At 41.0% G+C, this 20595-nt stretch overlaps 1 protein-coding gene across 2 annotated transcripts; it reads right to left on the minus strand.

The window, feature by feature from the left end:
• Positions 1-2181: 2181 nt before the first annotated feature.
• OGFRL1 (opioid growth factor receptor like 1) lies at positions 2182-17841 on the minus strand. Of its 2 annotated transcripts, none has more exons than XM_035543058.2 (7): positions 17455-17841; positions 15704-15790; positions 15008-15086; positions 11789-11867; positions 11628-11694; positions 11340-11485; positions 2182-9694 (listed from the first exon to the last, which is right to left on the minus strand). In XM_035543058.2, the coding sequence occupies exons 1-7, from the start codon at positions 17701-17703 to the stop codon at positions 8935-8937; spliced, it is 1467 nt and encodes a 488-aa protein (XP_035398951.1). In that variant the 5' UTR covers positions 17704-17841; the 3' UTR covers positions 2182-8934. The 2 variants fall into 2 exon arrangements, with proteins under 2 accessions (XP_035398951.1, XP_035398949.1); XM_035543056.2 differs by having other exon boundaries at positions 15008-15089.
• Between the last annotated feature and the right edge of the window lie 2754 nt (positions 17842-20595).

The raw sequence follows: 20595 nt of genomic DNA on the forward strand, positions 1-20595 counted from the left end.
TAAGTCTTGAAATTATGATGTCTATAGAATATTGCCTGCAAAAATGTCTAGTGATGTGCATATACTATATGAAAACATTTTAAAAGCATTCCAAGAGTTGATCGGATAGGGCAAATGCTTGGGCATAATTAAACCTTCATAAATCAGCTTTTTATGGGGAGAATTCTTGGAAAATAATTTTATTTTTAAGCTCACCCCTGAATATGCAGACCAACATTAACCACAAAGAAAGGTCTGAGCTGCAAGTAATTGCTGTTGGGCAGGTACCCACGCTCCGTAAAGGCTCAGAGAGCATAGCCGAGCCCGCAGGAGTCGAGCCCCAGCGGTGAGGCTCAACAACCTCTGCCCAGCCCCTGACCCTGGCTTGCAGATCCCAGCTCATCTCCTTATGAGAAAATGAAGGGACTTTGATCACAGCTGCTTTGGAGTGGTGGGAGCAGAGACCACGACCCCAGGCTGCGGTTGAATGGCTCTCTGTGCCAGCCAGGTGTGACAGCACAGGAACAAAACTGGGGACTATGACAGCTGTAAACCCCCCTTACGGGAGCTGAAGTATAACTTCCACACAGGGTACAAATGAGCCAACAAAGTCATGCTGGAGCTCTGACTACTACCACTGATCCACCATAGAAGATAATGCAAAGCTAGTGTTTAAAAAGCTGCGTCATTATAGATCATTATAGTCCAAAAATACTTTCCTAAATACTTCTGTTGCTTCTCTGGAGGATTAGTTTTAAACTGCAGCTACCCTCTAATCACACTTACTGGTTCCACTTTGAAGCAGTAATACTTGGCCTCTTCGACCTCAGGGAGTGAAGACATTTAATATCTTGTCTTCCAGTTTACTGCTCAGCCCAGACAAATGTAGCAGAATAAATTCATTAAAATGTAATTTTAAGAAGATAATTCCCCGGTTTTGTTAGCTAAATCACATTTTTGCAATTAACGTGATCATTATAAGCATTTTTAGGCCTTTCTCAAGATCATCTGCATATACCAAAATAAAATATCCTCATTTTCAGTTTATGGCTCAGCTCCATTAGAAAAATATTCTGACAAAACAACAAAATCAAAACAAAACATTGTTGTGTAACAAAAAAGGGAGACAGTTGGTCCAAAGGCACGGACAGACGTGGCTTTGGTGCATGCCCCTTTGGCCCAGGGAGGCACTAGGGAAGGTGTGGGGTGTAGGCCCATACCCCCCTTGTGTCACTCACTCCAGAGCTGGTTTGTATTAATTTACCTAAAGGCAGCTAGCTTTGGGACATCACTTTATGCTCTTACCTTTGTACTGCCCCCCAGGGAAACTTTTCAGAGGTAGCTCTGATGTCCATGAGGGCCAGTGGTCGGTCACACGGGACTGATCTTTTTATTGCAGACATGCTCAAAAGCCCAAGTTGCTGGTAAAACAAGCAGCAGCATAACAACCTAGCGTCTATACGCAGGCCATAAGCCTTCGGTTGTAAAGTTTATGTTTCAAGGGTACAGAGGGTAACTGCCTGCCCATCTTTACAAATGAGCAGATCAACCATCCCAGCTGCCTCGACATTTCAGTCCACTTCCAGGGACCTCTGACTGAATTTTGGGGGGAAATCAAGAGGTAAACAACGCACTGGCATAGGGTAGCATTGGTTACCTACCCCTTTGGTGGGTGATACGTCAACATGGGAGTTAATATATCCATGTTAACTCCAAGCCTCATTAGAGTCGGACCTTGCATGAAGCTCTCCTTCCATAGATGGAGCACCTGCCTTCTCTTTGTGTTAGTGTGTTCCTGGCATGACAAGCTTATAGTCTCTGACACGTGGAGGTTCAGAGCATCCACCGATCCCCCTTCTAGGAGGAAACAGATACAGGGCTGTGGAAGCGTGATGCAGGCTGTGAGCTGGCCTCCACACGTGCCCTTCGTCCCACACAGGGGTTTACAGTGCCTAAAGGAAGCTGCCACACAGGAAGACAGCAACTTGGAGAATAAGGTGGAGAGCTCCCTGCTCTGGAGGGCTGCTGGATCTTTTACCTTTTAATCTTGCAAAAATGCTCTCAAAACAATGTTGCCCTATTATGTCTGTTTCTTTAATTAGAAAGAAAAAAAAAATCCCACAATTTTTAGTAAAGCACACTCGGGGCCTTTCCTTGTTCCTCTGTGGTTCCATGGTGGTTTTGCCACTGACAACAAAAAAGGAGGATCAGAGCCTTTAATGCCCTACTTTTAAGTGCTAATACATTTACAGAAGACTATACAAACAAGCGCTGCACAGCAATTACACATATTAGATGTACACAGTATTTGTACATGTTGCTAAAACAATGCTGCTAAATGAAGAAGCTTTATTAGTTTAGAGATTTTTGGCTGCTGTTATTAAAAATATATTTACCTGAAAGGAAATCCAAGTATTTCATCTTACAAACAAATGACCAAAAATATAGCAGTAAGCAACATAAACTATTGCTTTTTATGTTTATACAATATTTTTTTTTGGCATAACACTGCCATACAGTTACAGAATTATAAAATATATCTTTATAGTGCATTACAAACCCAGAAACTGGTTACCACTCCTACCACATACATATGGTATTGGTACTACCAAACATGCACGGCATTCTGTGATCAAACACTGCAAAGGAATACAGAGAAGAGAGCAGGACCATTCATAAAAACTGACATGTAGCTGTTTCAGTTCTCAAGTAAAAAATGTTGGGTTTTGTTTCTTTTTTTTTTTTTTTAATCAATTACCACACTTTTTTTTCTTAGAATACCTTTTAACTATGAAGCACACAATAGTTCCAAATTGTATCAGTGCAAACCTATACCCAATCTTCGGTCTCTGAACTCAAACTGCTGAAAGTACAAACAACCGAGGGATAGGTTAAGACACAGAAAGGAACAACTAATGATCAGCAAACATGCTTCGGCAGGTCCCCAAAATAAAAATGCCATAACCTGTTTTACTGCAAAACAATAAATTTCACAGTTAGCCACAGCAGTAAATACATTCAGTATATTTCACAATAAACTTCAGTTGATGAATACGCCACCAGACTTGTAAGCGTGGTAGAATTAAAAAGTGCCAAGTTCCTAAGAAGTAAGAGACTTCTTTCAGAACAATTTGCCAATTCTCACATTTGTTATTTTACAGCAAACAGCTTTATGCTTCTGAAAATAAATATAAAAGTGATTATAAGCGTAAAGCCACGGGAGGCCTCCCTTTAATTGATCTCTATAGCTTTTGAGCGGTAGTTTAAGAGTCCACTACATATGGCATGTATTAGATATATTCTTTAAAATAAACTCTTGCTTTCCCTGATGGTCTTAAGTAGGTATACTTAAGAATGTGGCATGTAAAAGGAACACAGATCCCATGAAAATAAATAATTCACAGGCAATACAGAGCGCAGAGATATTACAGAGACACAATTTACATTCCTCTTGGAGGACTGCATTTAAATACCTGTGAGCAGCAAATCTACTATTACAGCCCTGACTGCGATGTGAAGAGAGCAGGGAGTCCGTGCTTAGACCTTTTAGTCCCATCCTTCATTTTCAAGCTCCCTTCTCCAGCAGGAATGCCATTTGAGCAGTTACTTGTATTCAACTGGAATTGGAACTAGGGACATGCATTAAAATAAGTTACTGAAATACGGAATGAGAAGCATGGTTCCCAGCACACCTCAGACAGGATTTTTGTCTTCTACATAATCACAATGTTACACTGATTTACACTGGCCCAGATAGATGCTCTTACTACTTGTCTCCAAATCCAGTGTTACCTCACTCAGATGTGGGCTAGAACAAGGTTTTGCCTTTGATCTTGCTTTCACACTGACAGAAATAAAAAGCAATCATTTTTGCATTTGGAATCTGACTTCTAATATTTTATATAGAACAATTTATGTGTAAAAACTTTATTCAGAAGGGACACGTAAGATAATACTGTCATCAGCATAGAACAAGTGACTAAATTTTCTGCCTAAGCAGGTATCTTAGTATTACAATATCCCAAGGCTTTTAAGAACAGGAAATGGATTAGTGTTCATCTTTCAGTAATTGTGTTCAAACGCACTAGCAATTCCTGAATAAACAAATTTGAGACAAAAAAGAGATTACTTTTTGCAAACAAAACTAAACTAAAATGCGGAGCTCACAGCCAACAGGGATTGCTGATGCTGAAAAAATGCGTGAGCTTAAAAATGGAAAAACACATGGAGAAAAAAAACTTTAACTGTTCTTTCACACAACCTGTTGGTGGCCACTGTTGGTGACAGGATACAAGGCTAGATATATCTTTGGTTCCGATCCATAATGGTAGTTCTTAAGCTAACATACACCATTAACATGATTTTGTCACAGTTTTATTGATGGAGAAACTTCATACATTTATTTGCATCTTATTCATAAATACTGCTTCTGTCAAGGAAATTTAGTAAATTACCTATAAAAGTATAATAAGGGATAAAAAAATAAGGGATACATTTTCAAACATATGTATCTCACCATTATTTGTGATCAGTTTTGCATTACTGTATTTATTATCACTTGCTTTTTAATAAGAAGAGACAATATTGTATCTTCTAAGAGGAAAGTACTTTCCATTTCTATAAACATTTTAACTAAGATTATTTTTTCTAAATACTGTGGTATCATCTTGGGTGATACCTTGTCTAAGAAGACTCGCCTTTCCTCCATAAACATGGTTAGAAATTGTCTACAGGAATTAGGTTTGTATCACAAATATGATCACAAAAGGCTGTTACCAAGTGGTCTGTAACAGTACTTCTACCTTTTGGTTCTCTACATGGTCTTTACTACTCCCCCCTGTTTCTCAGCCACTGAACAAATCACTACCATCACAAATTTCAGGAAAAGAAAGGTACACAAAATAATTCAATTAAACAGATATAAATAAGTTTTATTTTAAAAAACAAACAAGAGCTGATTTCCATTTAAATATATTAAATCTCCCTTGACTTACCTTATTGGATCATCCATCAAAATTATACAAAGCTTATAGGGTCTGTAAACTTTCTGGCTCTAGTACAGGTACAGTACAACTGTAGATTGTTAGAATCATCCTGGAATAATTAAAGGAGGCTTACACTAAGTTACGTGAAATATTAACCATGATTATACAAATACCTAATGCATCAGACTGCTGTAAACTTAGGAGTAGGAAACTGAGGAGCTGACCAAGCCACAGAACAGCTCCCAAAGGCTTACTGAAAATATTTTTAGCATCCTTCAGATTCACACCTTTAAATACGAGCAATAGACACCAGAAGCTTGGTTCTGCTCCTAGACACGTGCACATGCTAACTGCTCTTCTTATCTGAACAGCCTGCAGTGCATACCTCACGTACCCAAGCTTTTAGCCTCTATGCCAACCCATCCACAGGTACTGAGGCACAGTTACGTCCTGGCTAGTAGGGTACAGAGCTGTAACTAATCTTCAAGTGCTGTATTTTTGCATGATTTGTACAATTGCCCTCATTTGCACATGTGCACTCACTAGCAGTTTGTCAAGTTGCACATTCATACACCCTCACTGTGGGATAGGTAAAATCAAATTCACAGGCGTATGAATGTGCACACTTCTCCCTCAGCATCAGAGGCTGTTCAGATGTACTTGTTGGGAAAGAACCCCTATATGGGAGGTCCCATTCAATTAATACATGACTAGCCCAGATTCTGGTAAAACATTGGGCCAAAATGCATCGTTATAGAGGTACGCAGAAATCCCTGAATACTTAAGTGCACAGCAAGACAAAAAAAAAAAAACCAACAAATTTAATAATGAGCAATTGTCCTGACTTTCTTTGCACGCATTAATTTTCTGAAGTAATGGTTAAATAATTAAGCACTGGTATTTATGGGAACACTTGAAAACCTGAAAGCCTTAAAAACTAAAGAAACTAAAGATACCTTAAAAACTACAGAAAACAGGGTGCTTCTAGCTGCTAAGGACATCATCCTGTACTAAAACGCATATAGTGCACTCACTTGATCCCCACAAATCTCCATGTCACTGTACCCTGTGCGACTGCTCTGCAATGAATCCTTCTTTCAAGCACTTGCAAAATCAGGAAAAACAACTCCTCCATGAAAATAACGGTAAACCCTCACATTTTACACAGAATTTCTTAGTTAAAGTTGAAGTGTCCCATGGGAGTAATTCTGCTGATATAGCTATAAGACAAAGGTTACAGAAAGCAGGAGGCCACCAGAAATAAAAAACTTCTCTTATCCCAAAGTTCTTCATGGCTAATTGACATGTCACTGCTATTCTCACTTCTATAAAAAGCGACAGGATTATCCTAAATTGGGGATATTTGAAAAAAATTTTTTTAAATTAATAAGGATACAGGTTTCAAAGTTCTCAACTGTATTTTAAGACCCACTGGGCCCTTAATGCAAACAGCCCTGCCAGGTGAAAACAAACAAACAAACAAACATAAATAGACAAGCAAACAAAAAAAAAAAGAAGTAATTTCTTAGATTAAGTACACAATTACGAGTGGACAACCAGCAAGCATATATAGGTGAATGCTGTGTCACAATAACATACTGCAGAGAAATATTTTGGATGTGCATCCCAAGAGCTTTCTGGTTTAAGAGCTATAGATTTCTCTTTCTGTTGTTGTTCAGTAGTCAAAAGACGGAAAATCTCCTGAGATCATCTATGTTCAATCAAATTAGAATATAAATATAACACCCTAGTGTCCCCTATTCCAGTTGAACACTACGTAATTTTTAAAAAAATGTTTAACCTCAGTATTAAAGTCTAGAAATTGAAGGTTCTGTATAACTAGCTACCTTACAGTTATGGTCTTCATACACACTGTAAATTTTCCCTATGCCATTCAAGAAATAACTATGTTAAACAATGCTATTAAGTTGGCAAGGTTAGGCACTCAAGATTTACAAAGTCAGAGGCAGAACATAAAGCTGTCCTCCCTGCGTGTATGCATGGGGTTAGAGTCTTTAACTACATGGACCAATTTTATCTAAGCATTTCCTGTCCCCTTCTACTCAGAAGGTCAGGGCCAAACATGAAAGCGTTTCAAGCCCAGGGGAATTGGAAGATAATTCTCAGCACCAGCCTTTGTTGAAACAGTGGCTGTGGGGAAATTCTCTGGGACATTTCCATTCAGACAGACTTAATGCCTGTTTGAGCAACCTGGGCCACCCTTAAAAAATAAAACAAAAAACAACTCACAAACATACGTGTACATATGTCCCTTTCCTTATAAGACAGCACAGAAAAGGAGAAATGTGACTTTCCTCTTCCCTGCCTTTTTTTTGGATGGAAAGAGTTTACTTTTTGTCCATAGGTACCCCGATCTCTAACTGCAACTCTGTGTGACCCCAAGAAACAATACTACCCAGGGAAAGCAAGGAGCGATGTACTGCCGTAATGGGAACTAGCGACACAGAAAAATATAAGACATTTTGTCTATGCTTTGAAACCCCTGAAGACTTTGTCATTTTGAGTTACAAGACTTGAATCAAGTCTTGCAGCACTCTGACACTCGAACTATAGTCAGGTACTTGCTTTATAATATTTCATCAAAAATACATTAAAGGCAGTGGATTATATATACATTTTAAAATAGAAAATACATATAGAAGTTTTAGACTACTTTAGGACTGTAGAAAGCATGAGTTCTACCTGCATTATTTTTTAATTCATACGATTAACTTGCTGGGTAGTGTCTTGCTAGATTGAATGGCATGAAGTCAGAAGAGGATGCTCAGGGAAAGCAGATGGTCCTGAAGTAAACAACATTGGGAAAGATCTTAATTGGGAAATTCCTGTCTGTTGGGCTCTAGTCATGCTAGCAGGCTGGCTTTTCTCAGGTTTCAGCCTATTCTGAAAATAACATTAAGCAGTGTGAAAGACTGATAGAGCAAAGGGAGGAACGAGACAGCTGGAATTCCCTTCTCTCACAGACCAGCATCTGTGGGTTCAGCATTGTACAGACCTCAACCAAAACCGGCCAAGAAATGTCCAAATTTAGTTAAGATCCAGCCGGAGAGGCCTGGTGATGGTATCTCTGATGGCTTTGATGCTTAAGCAGTGCTTTGCTGTGAAGACACTGCTTTTGAGCTGTTGGTGGTTGATTTCCAGGGAAAGAGGCTTCACAGGTGCCAAAGCCAGCTGGGTGAGCTGATAACAGAGTGCTTTCACACTGAGACCACAGCTAAAAACGATTCCAGCTCATACCTCAAATTAGCAGAAGTGGCAAATGAGTCATGAGAAAACTTCAAAGGGACTAAAAGAAGTTTAAAGTGCATCTTCCCTTGTACCCAAAAGCTGTGGATACAGTTTGACTGTAAGTTAAACTTCTATTTGATGTAAAGGATACCCAGCTGCATAGGATATTTTGCTATCTATTACCTAGTGTCCCAGACAAGGGTGCTAATCTACGGTAAAATGCTGTGCAAATACTGCCATTAACATAAATATAGTTCCCCCCCCCCCCCAAATTTTAAAGTCTGCTAGGGAAAAGCTTTGCTCTTCAAAGAATTTCTAGCCATTTCATAAAAAGAAATACAAATTTAAAGCAACGTAAAAGGAATATCAGGATTTTTAAGTTTCAAGACTTCCTAGTAAGTTTTAGGTAGAAAAAAAATAAAGGATGAATGTAATGGAGTATCTATTTTTTTCCTATGCAATCTGTCTGGAAAAGATAATGAATTCCTAGGCTCTGAACTTACACAATTATTTTAAATAACCATACTTGATTTTCATCTGATAAACTGAGATTGAAAAAGGTAAAATTCATTAACCTAACAAAAGTCTAATCTGATGCATTCACAACAAGCAAAGTCTCATGAACACTTTATACTAGATCTGATGTAAATGTTATGCAAAATGAAAAAGTGATGAATAATTTACTTCATTCATTACGAAACAACGATTTTTAACCTCAGACTCATGAGTTGAGATCATCCTTAGTTTTTATGGTGGTCTCCACTGAAAGCGTATCCTTATCAAGGTTATCTTGTACATCTGCTGACATGCTATTTGAGCAATTCTCAGTGTCACATAAATCTTTCTCTACAACACTTGGATGATTTCCGGAGTCATTGTCCATACTTTCATCATCTTTATTTGAATGAGAAGCATCCTCCTTTTTGTCTGAAGTATCATGAATTTCTTCTGGTTTTGAAAGCTGACTAGTATCAGTATCACTGTTCTTTTCACTGCTGTTTTGCTTAAGAGCATCACAGTTCATTTCTTGTTCATCCTGCTCATTTTCTTCTCCACTTTTTGTGAGTTCTACCTTTCTTTCTTCAGTTACTTTACTAGTTGAGCTTCCACTTGTGGATGTACTCTTAGGCTCCTTCAGTTTCTTATGCTTAGAAATGTAACTACTGTGAACAGAAACAGGAGATGCTGGTTTTTTATTTGTTTTGCTTCCCTCTGACTTCTGCTTTTTTGGGGGTCCCCAGATAAAATGCTCTGATGGTGTATAATGTTGCTGGGCAAATCTCAGGAGTTTTCTCCTTTCTCTTCGGTCTCTAATAGTATACACAAAATATTCTAGAGCACTTTGCTTAATATTAGGAATGGTATCTTCGACAAGAGCTTCATGGAGAATAAATTTTACCAGGGGAGATTTGAAACTCTCATATCCAAGTTCACCGAGACTTTTCAGAATTCGAGTGATTCTCAAGTAGTTGTGTTGAGACCTTTGGAAGAAAAGGTTGAAACAATTCCATTGAACCAGAAAAGAAAATCCTTACAGATACAGAACTGGAACGCAATTCCTCACCCATTTTTAATCATTCAAGACATGTACTTCAAGCCTTCTGTACTTTAATTTCTCACAGCTGATGAAGCTTGCTAGTACCTTCTTTGTGAGGATGTTGCAAGTGAAAATTAGTGTCTGCAAAAGGCATTGAGGCAGTAGATGAAAGAAAAGGACTGCGTACCAATTTTGATTCCTTCTACTGTATATATTTGTCCAAGGAGAAAGCACAGTCATTTTTATACAACAAGTTTCTTGTAGTGTATTGTAGTCATACAGCTACAGAACATGATTCACTAGACTTCACTTAAGCCATCTAAAAGCTGTGTCTCCAGTCTAAGCTAGCTACCTACATTACTTAGACAGTCAGTCCTGAGAGGAAAAATGGGCACCCCTGCAGAGCAAGCCCTTCTATCATAACATATATCTAAGATAAATGGAATGAGTTATCTTCTGGAAGTTTTTCTGAAGTACTATTTCTTCATAAAGCATGCCTAGGTGAATAGTGAAACGTAAATGTCTAAATTTCAGATGGCCAAAATTAAGTAAAGAGAGTCTCGGTTCCTGATTTAAAGTAGCATAGCTGCTCACTGGTATTATAGTGAGCAGCTACACAGCAGTGTGTATATATTTATATATATGCACATATATACACACACACACACATATACACTCACACATCACTACTGTATATTATAATAACATAGCAATTACAATGTAAGAATGTGCAGTGAGTGACATTTGGGCCTCCTGAAACTCTTTTTTATCTATGGCCTGAGTCTGAGCACATACCTGTCAATTAGCTCAAAATATTTGAGTGAAATCGGTGTTTACATTATTTTCATTATTCATTCACATTTAGCCGTTGGCAATTCTACCTTAAGAAACAAGTTTTTGTTTGGACAAAACAAAATATTGCAAGACAACAATCTTTAGCTCTGCAGTCAGAGGTATTACAAAAGCGATTACAAGATTTGAAAAGAAATTTTGATATATCTGCATTGGACAAAAATCCAGTGCAAACTTACACTCCCCACAATGCCAAAGGAAGATGACAGATGGCATTTTGCTGAAAGCTGGGGGTAAAGTTTGACTTAATAAATGTCTAAACCCCTCCAGTTAGGCACTGCTGTTAAAAAATATTAAATCCAACACGTATCATGTTTTGAGAAGGGAGGGAAATCTTTATTACTTAGCTTCCATACAGCTGTGGAGAATTTGATTTTTCTCAAGAAGAAACATGATTACAAAATAAGCATCTCATTCCTCATAATTGAGGAGCAGTGCTTTGGGATCAAGTGACAATGCACTCAGTAGCAAGACAGACCAATTAGTTTGGAATTGTGATCTTCTTCAGCACCATTTGAAGTTGTAAGTGTGGGGAGTTCACTGATATCAATTTACTGCTAACGGGTGAGAAGCACAATCAAAAAAAGGGGAAGGAGGAACATACTGATACAGACACAAACCAGTCACAGACTATTTCTTCTATTCTTTGGAATATACATCTTCCCTTTCTCTAGGGGACAAAAGGCTAAAGAGATTCTATGGCAATTCTAGAGTGTTGAGTGGATGTCATTACTTACTCATTCAAATGCTGAAATCTTTCTTGCCAGTTAGCAGCTCGGGCTACGTTTCCAGTTTTATCAATTAGCTTTATTCCAAAAAACTCCAACATCATTTTGTAAGCCAAAAGGAATCTTCTAATTGCTTCTTTTGTTTTCTTGAACTCCTAATAAACAAAGAATACATCCAAAATTCTTAGTGGCACTGAAGCAAGTACTTCTGCATTGCATAGAACATCTCTACATAACAAAAAGTAGTTACGTATCAATATTAATGTGATGGTTTGTTTTAAGCTCAACTTGTATTACCTCAATTTCATATGTAGTTAATTCTTTAGCATAGAAGTTCAGACCTTGTTCCCTCAGTGGGAAAAGCCTGTTAAAAGGGAAAAAAAGCATTACAGTTTACAGCATATAAACACTTAATCAATGCGATGCTTTGAAACAGAAATAGGTAGTAAGTGACCAACCACTGTATGTAAGTGTGGTTATGTTCCAGTTTTTCATAGTCTCCTTTCCATTTATTTAGGACTTCTTCAATGTAAACCCCTGCATAAAAATAATTTGAAAACTGTTAGGTAGCCATCAACATCAGTTTTCAGCTACATGAAGAAAGTACATGCCATATTAACATAATGACAGAATACAAACTTTTTTTCTTTCACATCCTATGTAAAAGTAAGGTCTATTGCAAACATTAATTTTAAATTAAAAATAAATTAGTTACTGAAACTTAATTAAAGACAAGAGTTTTATCAAATTTTAATACAAACAAAATCAACTGACTGATACCATGTTACTTACCAGCAGAGGGTATGCAACAGTAACCTCTGTAAAATACACTTTTCTGAACATCTCATGTCCTAGATTCCTTTACCACACATTGACAAACCACTTACCCAAAATACCAGAACACAGTCACCTGCCATTTCCTTAACACAAGAAAGCTCTGCATATATATTGCCTTAGAATTATACAGCCTCAACACTTTAATAGATCTTTCATTCCAGGAATCTTTCCAGCTGTAAGTAATATTAAGATTTGAAAATCTGTTGCAATTATCTGCGGCCAAGAGAATTGATGTATTATTTACCGCTACAAGTTCGACCTTGGGGCCTCGGATGAAGCTCAACAAATGGGAATTTCAACTTTTAGTAGTCTCAAAACAGTTGTGGAGTTCAGTCAGTTTCTCTTGGAAAGACAGTGGTAGAAAAAGGAGACAAAGCGCACACAAAAGAAATCATTCTTTGCACTGAGACCACTCAGTCATGGGCCAGGGCATCTCTTTTCCAGGCACCGTACAAATACACAAGAGGAGGTTACTTGCTCCAAAAGCTACGCAATCTCTTTCCAGGAACACACAGCATTAGCCTATTTCTACTCAGAAACCAACAGTATTTTACCACTGCAGCACGGCCTCTCCCAAAGTCAGACAGCACAGTGGCGGCCCAAAAAGCCCAAAGCCCCAGGTAAATAGTCTCCTACTGCATACGAGATCTCTTTCCCAGCCCAGTGAAAATTTCTACCTCAGTCCCAATGACAACAGCTCACTCGGTGCTTTTCTTCATGCAATGGAGAAAGAAGCCAGTCAAAGGGCTTGCTAAGAACACGGGGTTTACAGTGCATGCAAGACTGGAAAAGGACCCGACTAAGAGGATCTCCTGCCGTCACCATACTGTGCACAACTTTTACAGTAACTACATTTCAAGTATCAGGTAACTAGCTGCTAAATTTCAGGGACAAGTCAGAAGTGCACAGGAAGTCCGTAGGTCATGGAATTAAACTTCAGATCTAAGATTGCACTAAAATGTCTTTTTTTTTTTTTTTTTTTAATAACATTCCCCACTACTGCAGTCCATAACTTGGTAGCTTAGACACCTCTGAACACTCTCACAGACCCGAGTTAGGTCAAGGTGGTGGCTAATCTTTGCCATTCTCAGTAAAAAACATCTGCACAGCCAGAGCTCACAGCCATCAACACTTCAGCTTCCGCAGCCTATCAGCTACTTTTGACACCACCAACCATGATTTTCTCCCAAAAGAGAAAATTTTAAGACCAGTTTTAGTTTTTACAAGTTTCAGTCATCGAAGCTGGTGGAGGGCTTGCCTCCTGTCTCTTCTCCTGGCTAACCCTCCGGAATACCTCCTTCCTTTTTTGCCTTTTAAAGGATCCCCCTTGCCCCAAACCTTTCCTGGCTTTCAGTTTCAGGTTCACATGGTCCTCAGTACCTTTATCTTTCTTTCAGTACCTGTTCTCTGTGTAATGGCTCATGAATTTGCTTTCTCTGTTACTAGGAATTCACGGATTCAATTCTTCTTGCCAAGCTAAAAACAGTCTTTAATATTTGCTTGTGGATATCTAGATAAAGCTCAAGATAATTAAAACAAAAGTCTTATCTTTCCCTTGCGTTACCTGATTTATCTTCTTGATTGCTGAGGTTATTATCACTATCCTGGCTATAAGCAGCTGTCATTTCCAACCTTCCAAGCTATATTGATGTCTTTACACCATTTTGTATAACATTCCAGCTTTCCATCAGAATTTTGACATTTTGCATCTCAACATCCTTTTTCCCAGCCTTGAAAAGCACACTGTTGACACACTTATATCTACCCTGAATACTGCTGCTAAGATCATGTTTCTAGACTACACCTTTTTTTTTTTTTTTTTTAACATTGGCTTTTTTTGCTTTGCGTCCTTTCATTGTGAAGCCCTTTTCTGTAACACCAAAGAAAAACTATGTGCCTTCATTTTCAAAGTCTTTTGTGACCCGCCCCATCCTACCTTGTCACAACCCATGTGCTGCCATGAGATTGATGCCTGCCTCTGGCCAGCCCTCAACCGCAGCCTCCACTTCTCACTTCTTCTGTATTCAAATATGCACTTTTGTATTTCCTCCCAAGCTGTTCTCGCGCCGAGAGGATCTGTCTGCAAACACCCTCAAAGTAACCTCCGCCTCATTCTTTCAAAACTCTCAAAAGAGTATTTTTTGATTGCAATTTTTTTTTGTCAATGGCTAAGCTCTCATGTGCTGAGACTCCGGTCTATCATTGTAACCAGTACTATTCTATTGTCCCCTTCTGCTTCTCCATCTGTCTGCAGTCAAAGCATGAGAGACAAGAGGATAGCAAACTCTCTAGAGCCGGGTTTGTCATCTTTCAGCTCTTTCTGTATTCATGCAGAACCTTGCATGTGAGAGTCCTGCTTCATTACCAGGACCACCAGGGGCTTTGATTATTATAACAATGATAATAAAATAATTTCTCACACATGAGGAAGTGACAGTGCATTCATTTTCCCCTCACATAGTGCTAGGAATAACACCCTGATCCCTGCCACTCCTTTTCGAGCTGCAGGAGTTTGCAAAGCATGGTGGAACGACTTTATCTTTGTTTAATAAAAGGCAGTGCCACTACACGAGATCAGTTGTGTAAACAACACCTTATACTACATCATTCTGAAAAACACACAAGAAAAGCACCACCTCTCTACAGCAGAAGCTAACTTTGGTTTAAGCATAACTTGCTTATCAACATGTTAGTTGATAAGCAACAGAGGTTTAAATCACACTAAATATAGCCATACACCTCCAATTTGTCAGCACAGTAATTATCACTACAGTTTCACTTTGTTACTATTACTGTTGAACATTCCTCTGTTATCACTACTATTGTCCCAGATTACTCACCATCAGGTTTAAAAGGGATTTTATTTTTGTAAAAGCGGAGATTGCACAAGTCATTTTGGTATCGAAGATCCTTAAAGTTCTGCTGAAAGAAAGAAAACAGGACATTATCAACCTACAAAACAAAACAAAACACACAAACAAAAACAAACAAAACAAACAAACAAACAAAACCACACTACTGAGAATACCCACAAAGTAACATTCTGCTCTCTGAACAATTTGAGGACAAAAATATTTCAGCGTCTTAGGAAAACTGGAAGTCACATGCATAAAGATTCAGCCCAGGTAAAACACTTTAAGGATGTGCCAGTTCCTTCTGCCTGGTGCCTTCTACCAAGACAGAGCAGCAAGCATAGCAGCACCCAGACTTTGGTCTCAAGGAACTTCCAAAAGACAAATAATATGAAGTCCAAACTTTATCCACCCTTATCAGCATTCAAGGCACAAATCTTTTCCTGGGCTCCTGCCATTATTCCCAGGCTTACACACCTCATGTGCTTGCATTTACATCTAGCATGAGAAGATGTTTCACCCCTCTCCTGCTAGTTTCACCCCTCTCCCACTTAAATACATTGGACCTTCGCAACAGCTTTTTGATTACACTAATTCCTCGTATGCACCACAAAGTTTAGGAATGTTTAGGTTGTGTGCTGCTCTCTACTAAATCGGGAATTTTAAAGCATAAAATATTCTTACTGGATACTGGTGTCGGTACTTGTATAAATCTCTTGCTGCATAGAAGCTTCTCTTTGGCTTGGCTGTCAGCTCAGTTCCATCACCACTCTGAAACATTTAAAAAGTAGATAATAACCATAAACAAACAGACTAAATACTAAAACCTGTGTAATATTAAAATAATTATTTTTCGTAATGGATTTCAGCAATGTAAACATATACAAGTGCATGTATTTGCCTACTGCCTGGTAAAACACCAGGCATCTCCCTGCTGAATACTTGCCACCACATACTTTAAACCTAAATCAAAAGAACCAACCAATCAACAACAACAAAACTCAACGAAACCCAAAAGTATGGCTATGAGGTGTCCTTCCAATGAGGCTGAATTTTATTTAAACCGACAAGTTTACTGTCATTTCTAAATGTAAGACTTTGAAGTTAACCAGAAAGTGCCAACAGACGATAAAATAAGTAATTGAACATGAAAGTACAGAGACACTACTAACTTTGGAAACCATACTATTTGCAAATAGTATGTCATGTGCATATTGTCTTAACTGCTATCACTAACGTCCTGTGGAAGAAAATGAATAGTCATTGACAAGCTAATTTGCAGTTTAAATACCTTCTTGAACCATTTTCCATTATTCATTTCTCAGAACTTAAGTTTAAATCCTAGCACGAAGTACCACTAAACAGCAAAAAAAAAACCACTCGCATAGAGAAAATATACTTGTAGGAGACCTTGTACCGAACCCCAGCCGTTTGGAAGCTATGACCTGAAACAACCAGAGCGTATCAAGGGCAATGGAAATAATCCCACTGACTCGACAGCACACTTGAAAAGCCTGCACTTATTGAGGAAAATGAAGTACTAGTCTACAGAGAATTCAGCTTGCTAGCGACCACTTTATGTTCTTCAAAATTTCTTTATCCCTGTACTGTAACTAAGAGTTTTGTATTTGGTAATTCACTAAAATAAGTCTCTACTCTAAAACCAACGACCAAATTTGGGCACCCCTTGCAATACGCATGTAATAGGTTAAAGTGAAGTCTAAAAGGGGGAAGTTCCCTATGACTGCACTGGACATTTCCCTTTATAGTTGCACATCCTGCTGCTTATTAACACGACGTTATTGGCAAACAAGCATCTGTCCTGCATCCTTTCACGAGGCTAACTTCGACCACACCTACAGGCAAAGCAGGCTGACCTGAGCAAGCCATACCTCCTGCGTGTGGTACCTGACACCATCAGGCATTAGCGATCTATCGCCATGCATCAAGCAGAAGAGGATAAAACACTCATACCTATTCAATTTTGCACAATGGCAGTGTCTGAACCAAATACAAATGCAGTACGTCCAGCAGACTAACACCTGGACCCAGTTGGTCCTCTCTGCCTTCAATCCTAACTCCAGTAAAATTATTGCCAAAGCAGCCCTTTAAACGCTTTAGGGCCAACATTTTTGGCAGAGCGACCCTTTATATGCTTTAGGGCCAACATTTTTGGCAAAGCAAGCTTTTATATGCTTTAGGGTCAGCAATTTTGGCAAAGCGACCCTAGAGGGCCAGCATCTTGAGAGCTCCCTAGAAGGCTGCCCCTCGCTAGGAGCCACCCCCGCTGCCCTGCCCGGCCTCAAGCTCTTTAACCCATAAAATTCAGAGGCTGCCGAGGCCTGCCCTCCCTCCCAGAGCCGCCTGGCAGAAGGACGGGCAGGGCAGAGCCCTTCCCCTGCGGCCCCGGGGGGGGGAAACGGGGCGGGCGGTACCTGCTCGGGGCCGGCGGCGTCGGCCTCGGCCCGCTCCCCTTCCTCCGGGGGCTCCTGGGGCCGGCCGTCAGCGGCGGGCGGCTCGGCCGGCTCCTCGGCGCCTCCCGCGGCCGCGCACACCCCTTCCAGGGGCCGCGGGTCCCCGGCGGGCTCCGCCGGCTCGGGCTCCGAGTCGGTCTCCCAGGTGGAGTCGCAGTCCTCCACCGTGGTGGGCTCCTTGAAGCTGACGCCGCTCAGCAGGCTGCCCATCGGGCAGGGCGAGGCGAAGGCAGGGCCCGCCGCCGCCTCCCGGGGGCCGAGGGCTGGGAGCGGCCGCCGACTGCCTACGGCTGCGGCATGGCGGGGCGGGGAGGCGGCGGCATGGCGGCGGCCGCGGCTGCTCCGCTGCCGCCCGGCCACAGCCCACGGGCGGGCGCGGGGCGGAGCTGCGGGGCCCGGGCTTTCCACGGCTCCGAGGGCCCGGGCCCGCGGGGAGGTGCGGTGCTGCGGGGGGGCTGGCCTCTCCCGGGAGGGGAGGGAAGCCGGGGGAGACGGCGCTCATCCAGAAGATGGCAGCCCCCCCCCCCCCGGCACTCCGCTCCTCACGGTGGGGAGACGCTGCGAGCACACGGGAGGGTGGTGGGGAGGAAGGAGAGGTGCCGGAGCTGGTGAGGGGCCTGGAGCACAAGTCCTGTGAGGAATGGCTGAGGGAGCTGGGGTGGTTCAGTCTGGGGAACAGGAGGCTCAGGGGAGACCTTACTGCTCTCTACAGGTACCTGAAAGGAAGGTGTGGGGAGCTGGGGGTCGGCCTCTTCTCACAGGTAACTAGTGATAGGACTAGAGGGAATGGCCTCAAGTTGTGCCAGGGGAGGTTCAGGCTGGAAACGAGGAGACATTTCTTCTCAGAAAGAGCAGTCAGGCATTGGAAGGGGTTGCCCAGGGAGGTGGTGGAGTCACCGTCCCTGGGGGTGTTTAAGGAAAGGTTGGACTTGGTGCTTAGGGACATGGTTTGATATTGGTGGTAGGGGGATGGTTGGACTGATGATCTTGGAGGTCTTTTCCAGCCTTTATGATTCTATACCTGGGGAGATGGGACTGGAGGGGGCAACAGTGGGGTGCCCAGCCAATTTCAGCTGCTTCTAAAGTCCCCCCACGTTTGGGGGAGAAGCTGGCATGCCAGTCAAAGGCGGATTTGGCAGGAACAATGGCAGCGTATTCTGTATTTGCCTAGAGCGTGTCTTTGGGATAGAAGCACTGCCTGGAATAAAGACCTGATGAAGGCTTAGCACATTGTTTCCAGTGGCTGCTCGCACCCTCAGGATTAACGATGTGTTCTTCATTTCCAACCAGAATTATCTGGCTTCGGTTCACACTCATGGAACTCTGCCTTCCCTGAAGACAGCTCTCTGGTGTCCAGTATATTGACTGCTCCTATAGAGATGCACAACAATCAAGCCATCTCAAGTCTTCTTGATAAACCTCACCAGTTTCAGCTTCTCACTGTAAATTACTTCCCCTGTTCCCTCACTCATTTTTGTGCCTTTTCTTCTGCTACTGCCTCAGTGTTTTATCATCCTCATAAAAGTGCAGGTACCAACATTTCAATTGCATTTCTGGTCATCAGTGTAGAGGTGAAATCATCTATGTAGTCGTTTCCTAGTATGCTCTTTATTAACTTAAAGATTGCTTTAACTTAGGATGCCAGAGCATTGTGTTTATGTGCTCTCACACATAAAACCTTCTTCAGGTCCATTCCAAGTGTATGACCTGTACACGTAGACACAAAGCAAAGCAAACTACTGGAAATACCGTAGTTGTCAGGCCTTGTTTTGGGCAAGCATATTTGTAGTTGCAGTTCACCCAGATGCAGATAAAGCTGTAAGGCCAACCTACAAGCCTGTCCTACAGCTCAATCTGCCTCAGAAGCCCAGGCTTCTGCCTCCCTCCCACCACTGCCTGCCCACTTCTCCTCTCCTAACCTTTGTGAAGCACCTTGAGTCCTTCCAACACCCCTTAGTCACTGTCATGCCAGCTGCTGCTTTCTGCAAGATGTCTGGAACCAATTTGTCTTGACCGCTTGCTGATTTGCCACTTCCACTGACCAACATCAGCTGGTTCCAGCATAGCCCAGCTCTGCTTCCCTTCCTGTTACAGCTTTTATCAATACTCCCCTGCATTGACTGAGTTTATATTAGGGACAACAGAGCATCAAAAGCCTGCCTTGCATATTCATCAAAAACGAGGTGAAGATTTTGATCATCTTTAGCTTGCATGGCAATTAATTCTACCAAAAAGAAAAAAAAGGTAAGGAAGCTCTCTCTTGTGCAAATAATTGCACCCTATTATAGAAAGCTCAGTTATACCCAAAGAGCAAAGCTATCAGGCAAATCTCATCACAGAATTTTAGGAGGATTTTTTAAGGATCTTGAACTCAGGCCACCAATAAGGATTGGGAGTCAAATTAATTGACTTGGGAGAGTCAAATTAATTGCTATGGAAGAATGTGCAGCAAACAGAAGACTGCTTTGACTTGCTTACAGTAACCATGCCATTGAGGTGATGTGTTGGAGTTTCATGAAGTACTGGGGTGTATTTTTGGAGTTTCTTAAGGGTTATTAGCTGGGTATACCATATTGTTTGCAGTCGACACAAGAGGTGCCAGAAGTGAGGCTGGCTGAAGCCTGATCACCTGGTGGTGGAGCACCAGGGTTGAACATATTTTCCGAGCCACCCAGAGATGTCGTAAGGCATTAGTCACTGCTATAAATGCGTTATTATCAGCAGGTAGGCTAAAAGAGCTCTCAAATTAGAAACCGAATTGAGTGATTGTTGGTATGGCACTCAAAAAAAAAAAAAAAAGGCAGTGGCATGATTTTGAAGTGGCATCTTCCAAATGTTTCAAATACCTATCCAAATTATTTCTGTTTTAGCTGGAGTCAACTCTCACTCAATTAATTCTCATCCTTTAGCTTATCATTGGATAGTGGCTAGTTTCTAAGTGAGCTTGTTCAGAAAAGGAAGATTAAACAGCTCTTATGTACTTTAACATCCAACAAGAATCACTAGCTGGACAAAGATGGCATCTGGTTTGGGACCTGGCTGTACTGTCACGCAGCTGAATGAGAAGTAAAAGTTTTTTTCCCTGAATGAGTCATTTCCTAT

The sequence above is a fragment of the Cygnus atratus genome, chromosome 3, assembly GCF_013377495.2.
Source record: "Cygnus atratus isolate AKBS03 ecotype Queensland, Australia chromosome 3, CAtr_DNAZoo_HiC_assembly, whole genome shotgun sequence".
In the NCBI taxonomy this organism is placed as follows: Eukaryota; Metazoa; Chordata; class Aves; order Anseriformes; family Anatidae; genus Cygnus; species Cygnus atratus.

Bases quoted from the DNA above. Each gene is read 5' to 3' on its own strand.
- OGFRL1 (XM_035543056.2), bottom strand. From the start codon at position 17,703: ATGGGCAGCCTGCTGAGCGGCGTCAGCTTCAAGGAGCCCACCACGGTG. The intron at 15,791-17,454 runs GTACCGCCCGCC...TAAATGTTTCAG, and splicing joins ACGCCGCCGGCCCCGAGCAG to AGTGGTGATGGAACTGAGCT. The intron at 11,868-15,007 runs GTGAGTAATCTG...ATTTTTATGCAG, and splicing joins AATCCCTTTTAAACCTGATG to GGGTTTACATTGAAGAAGTC.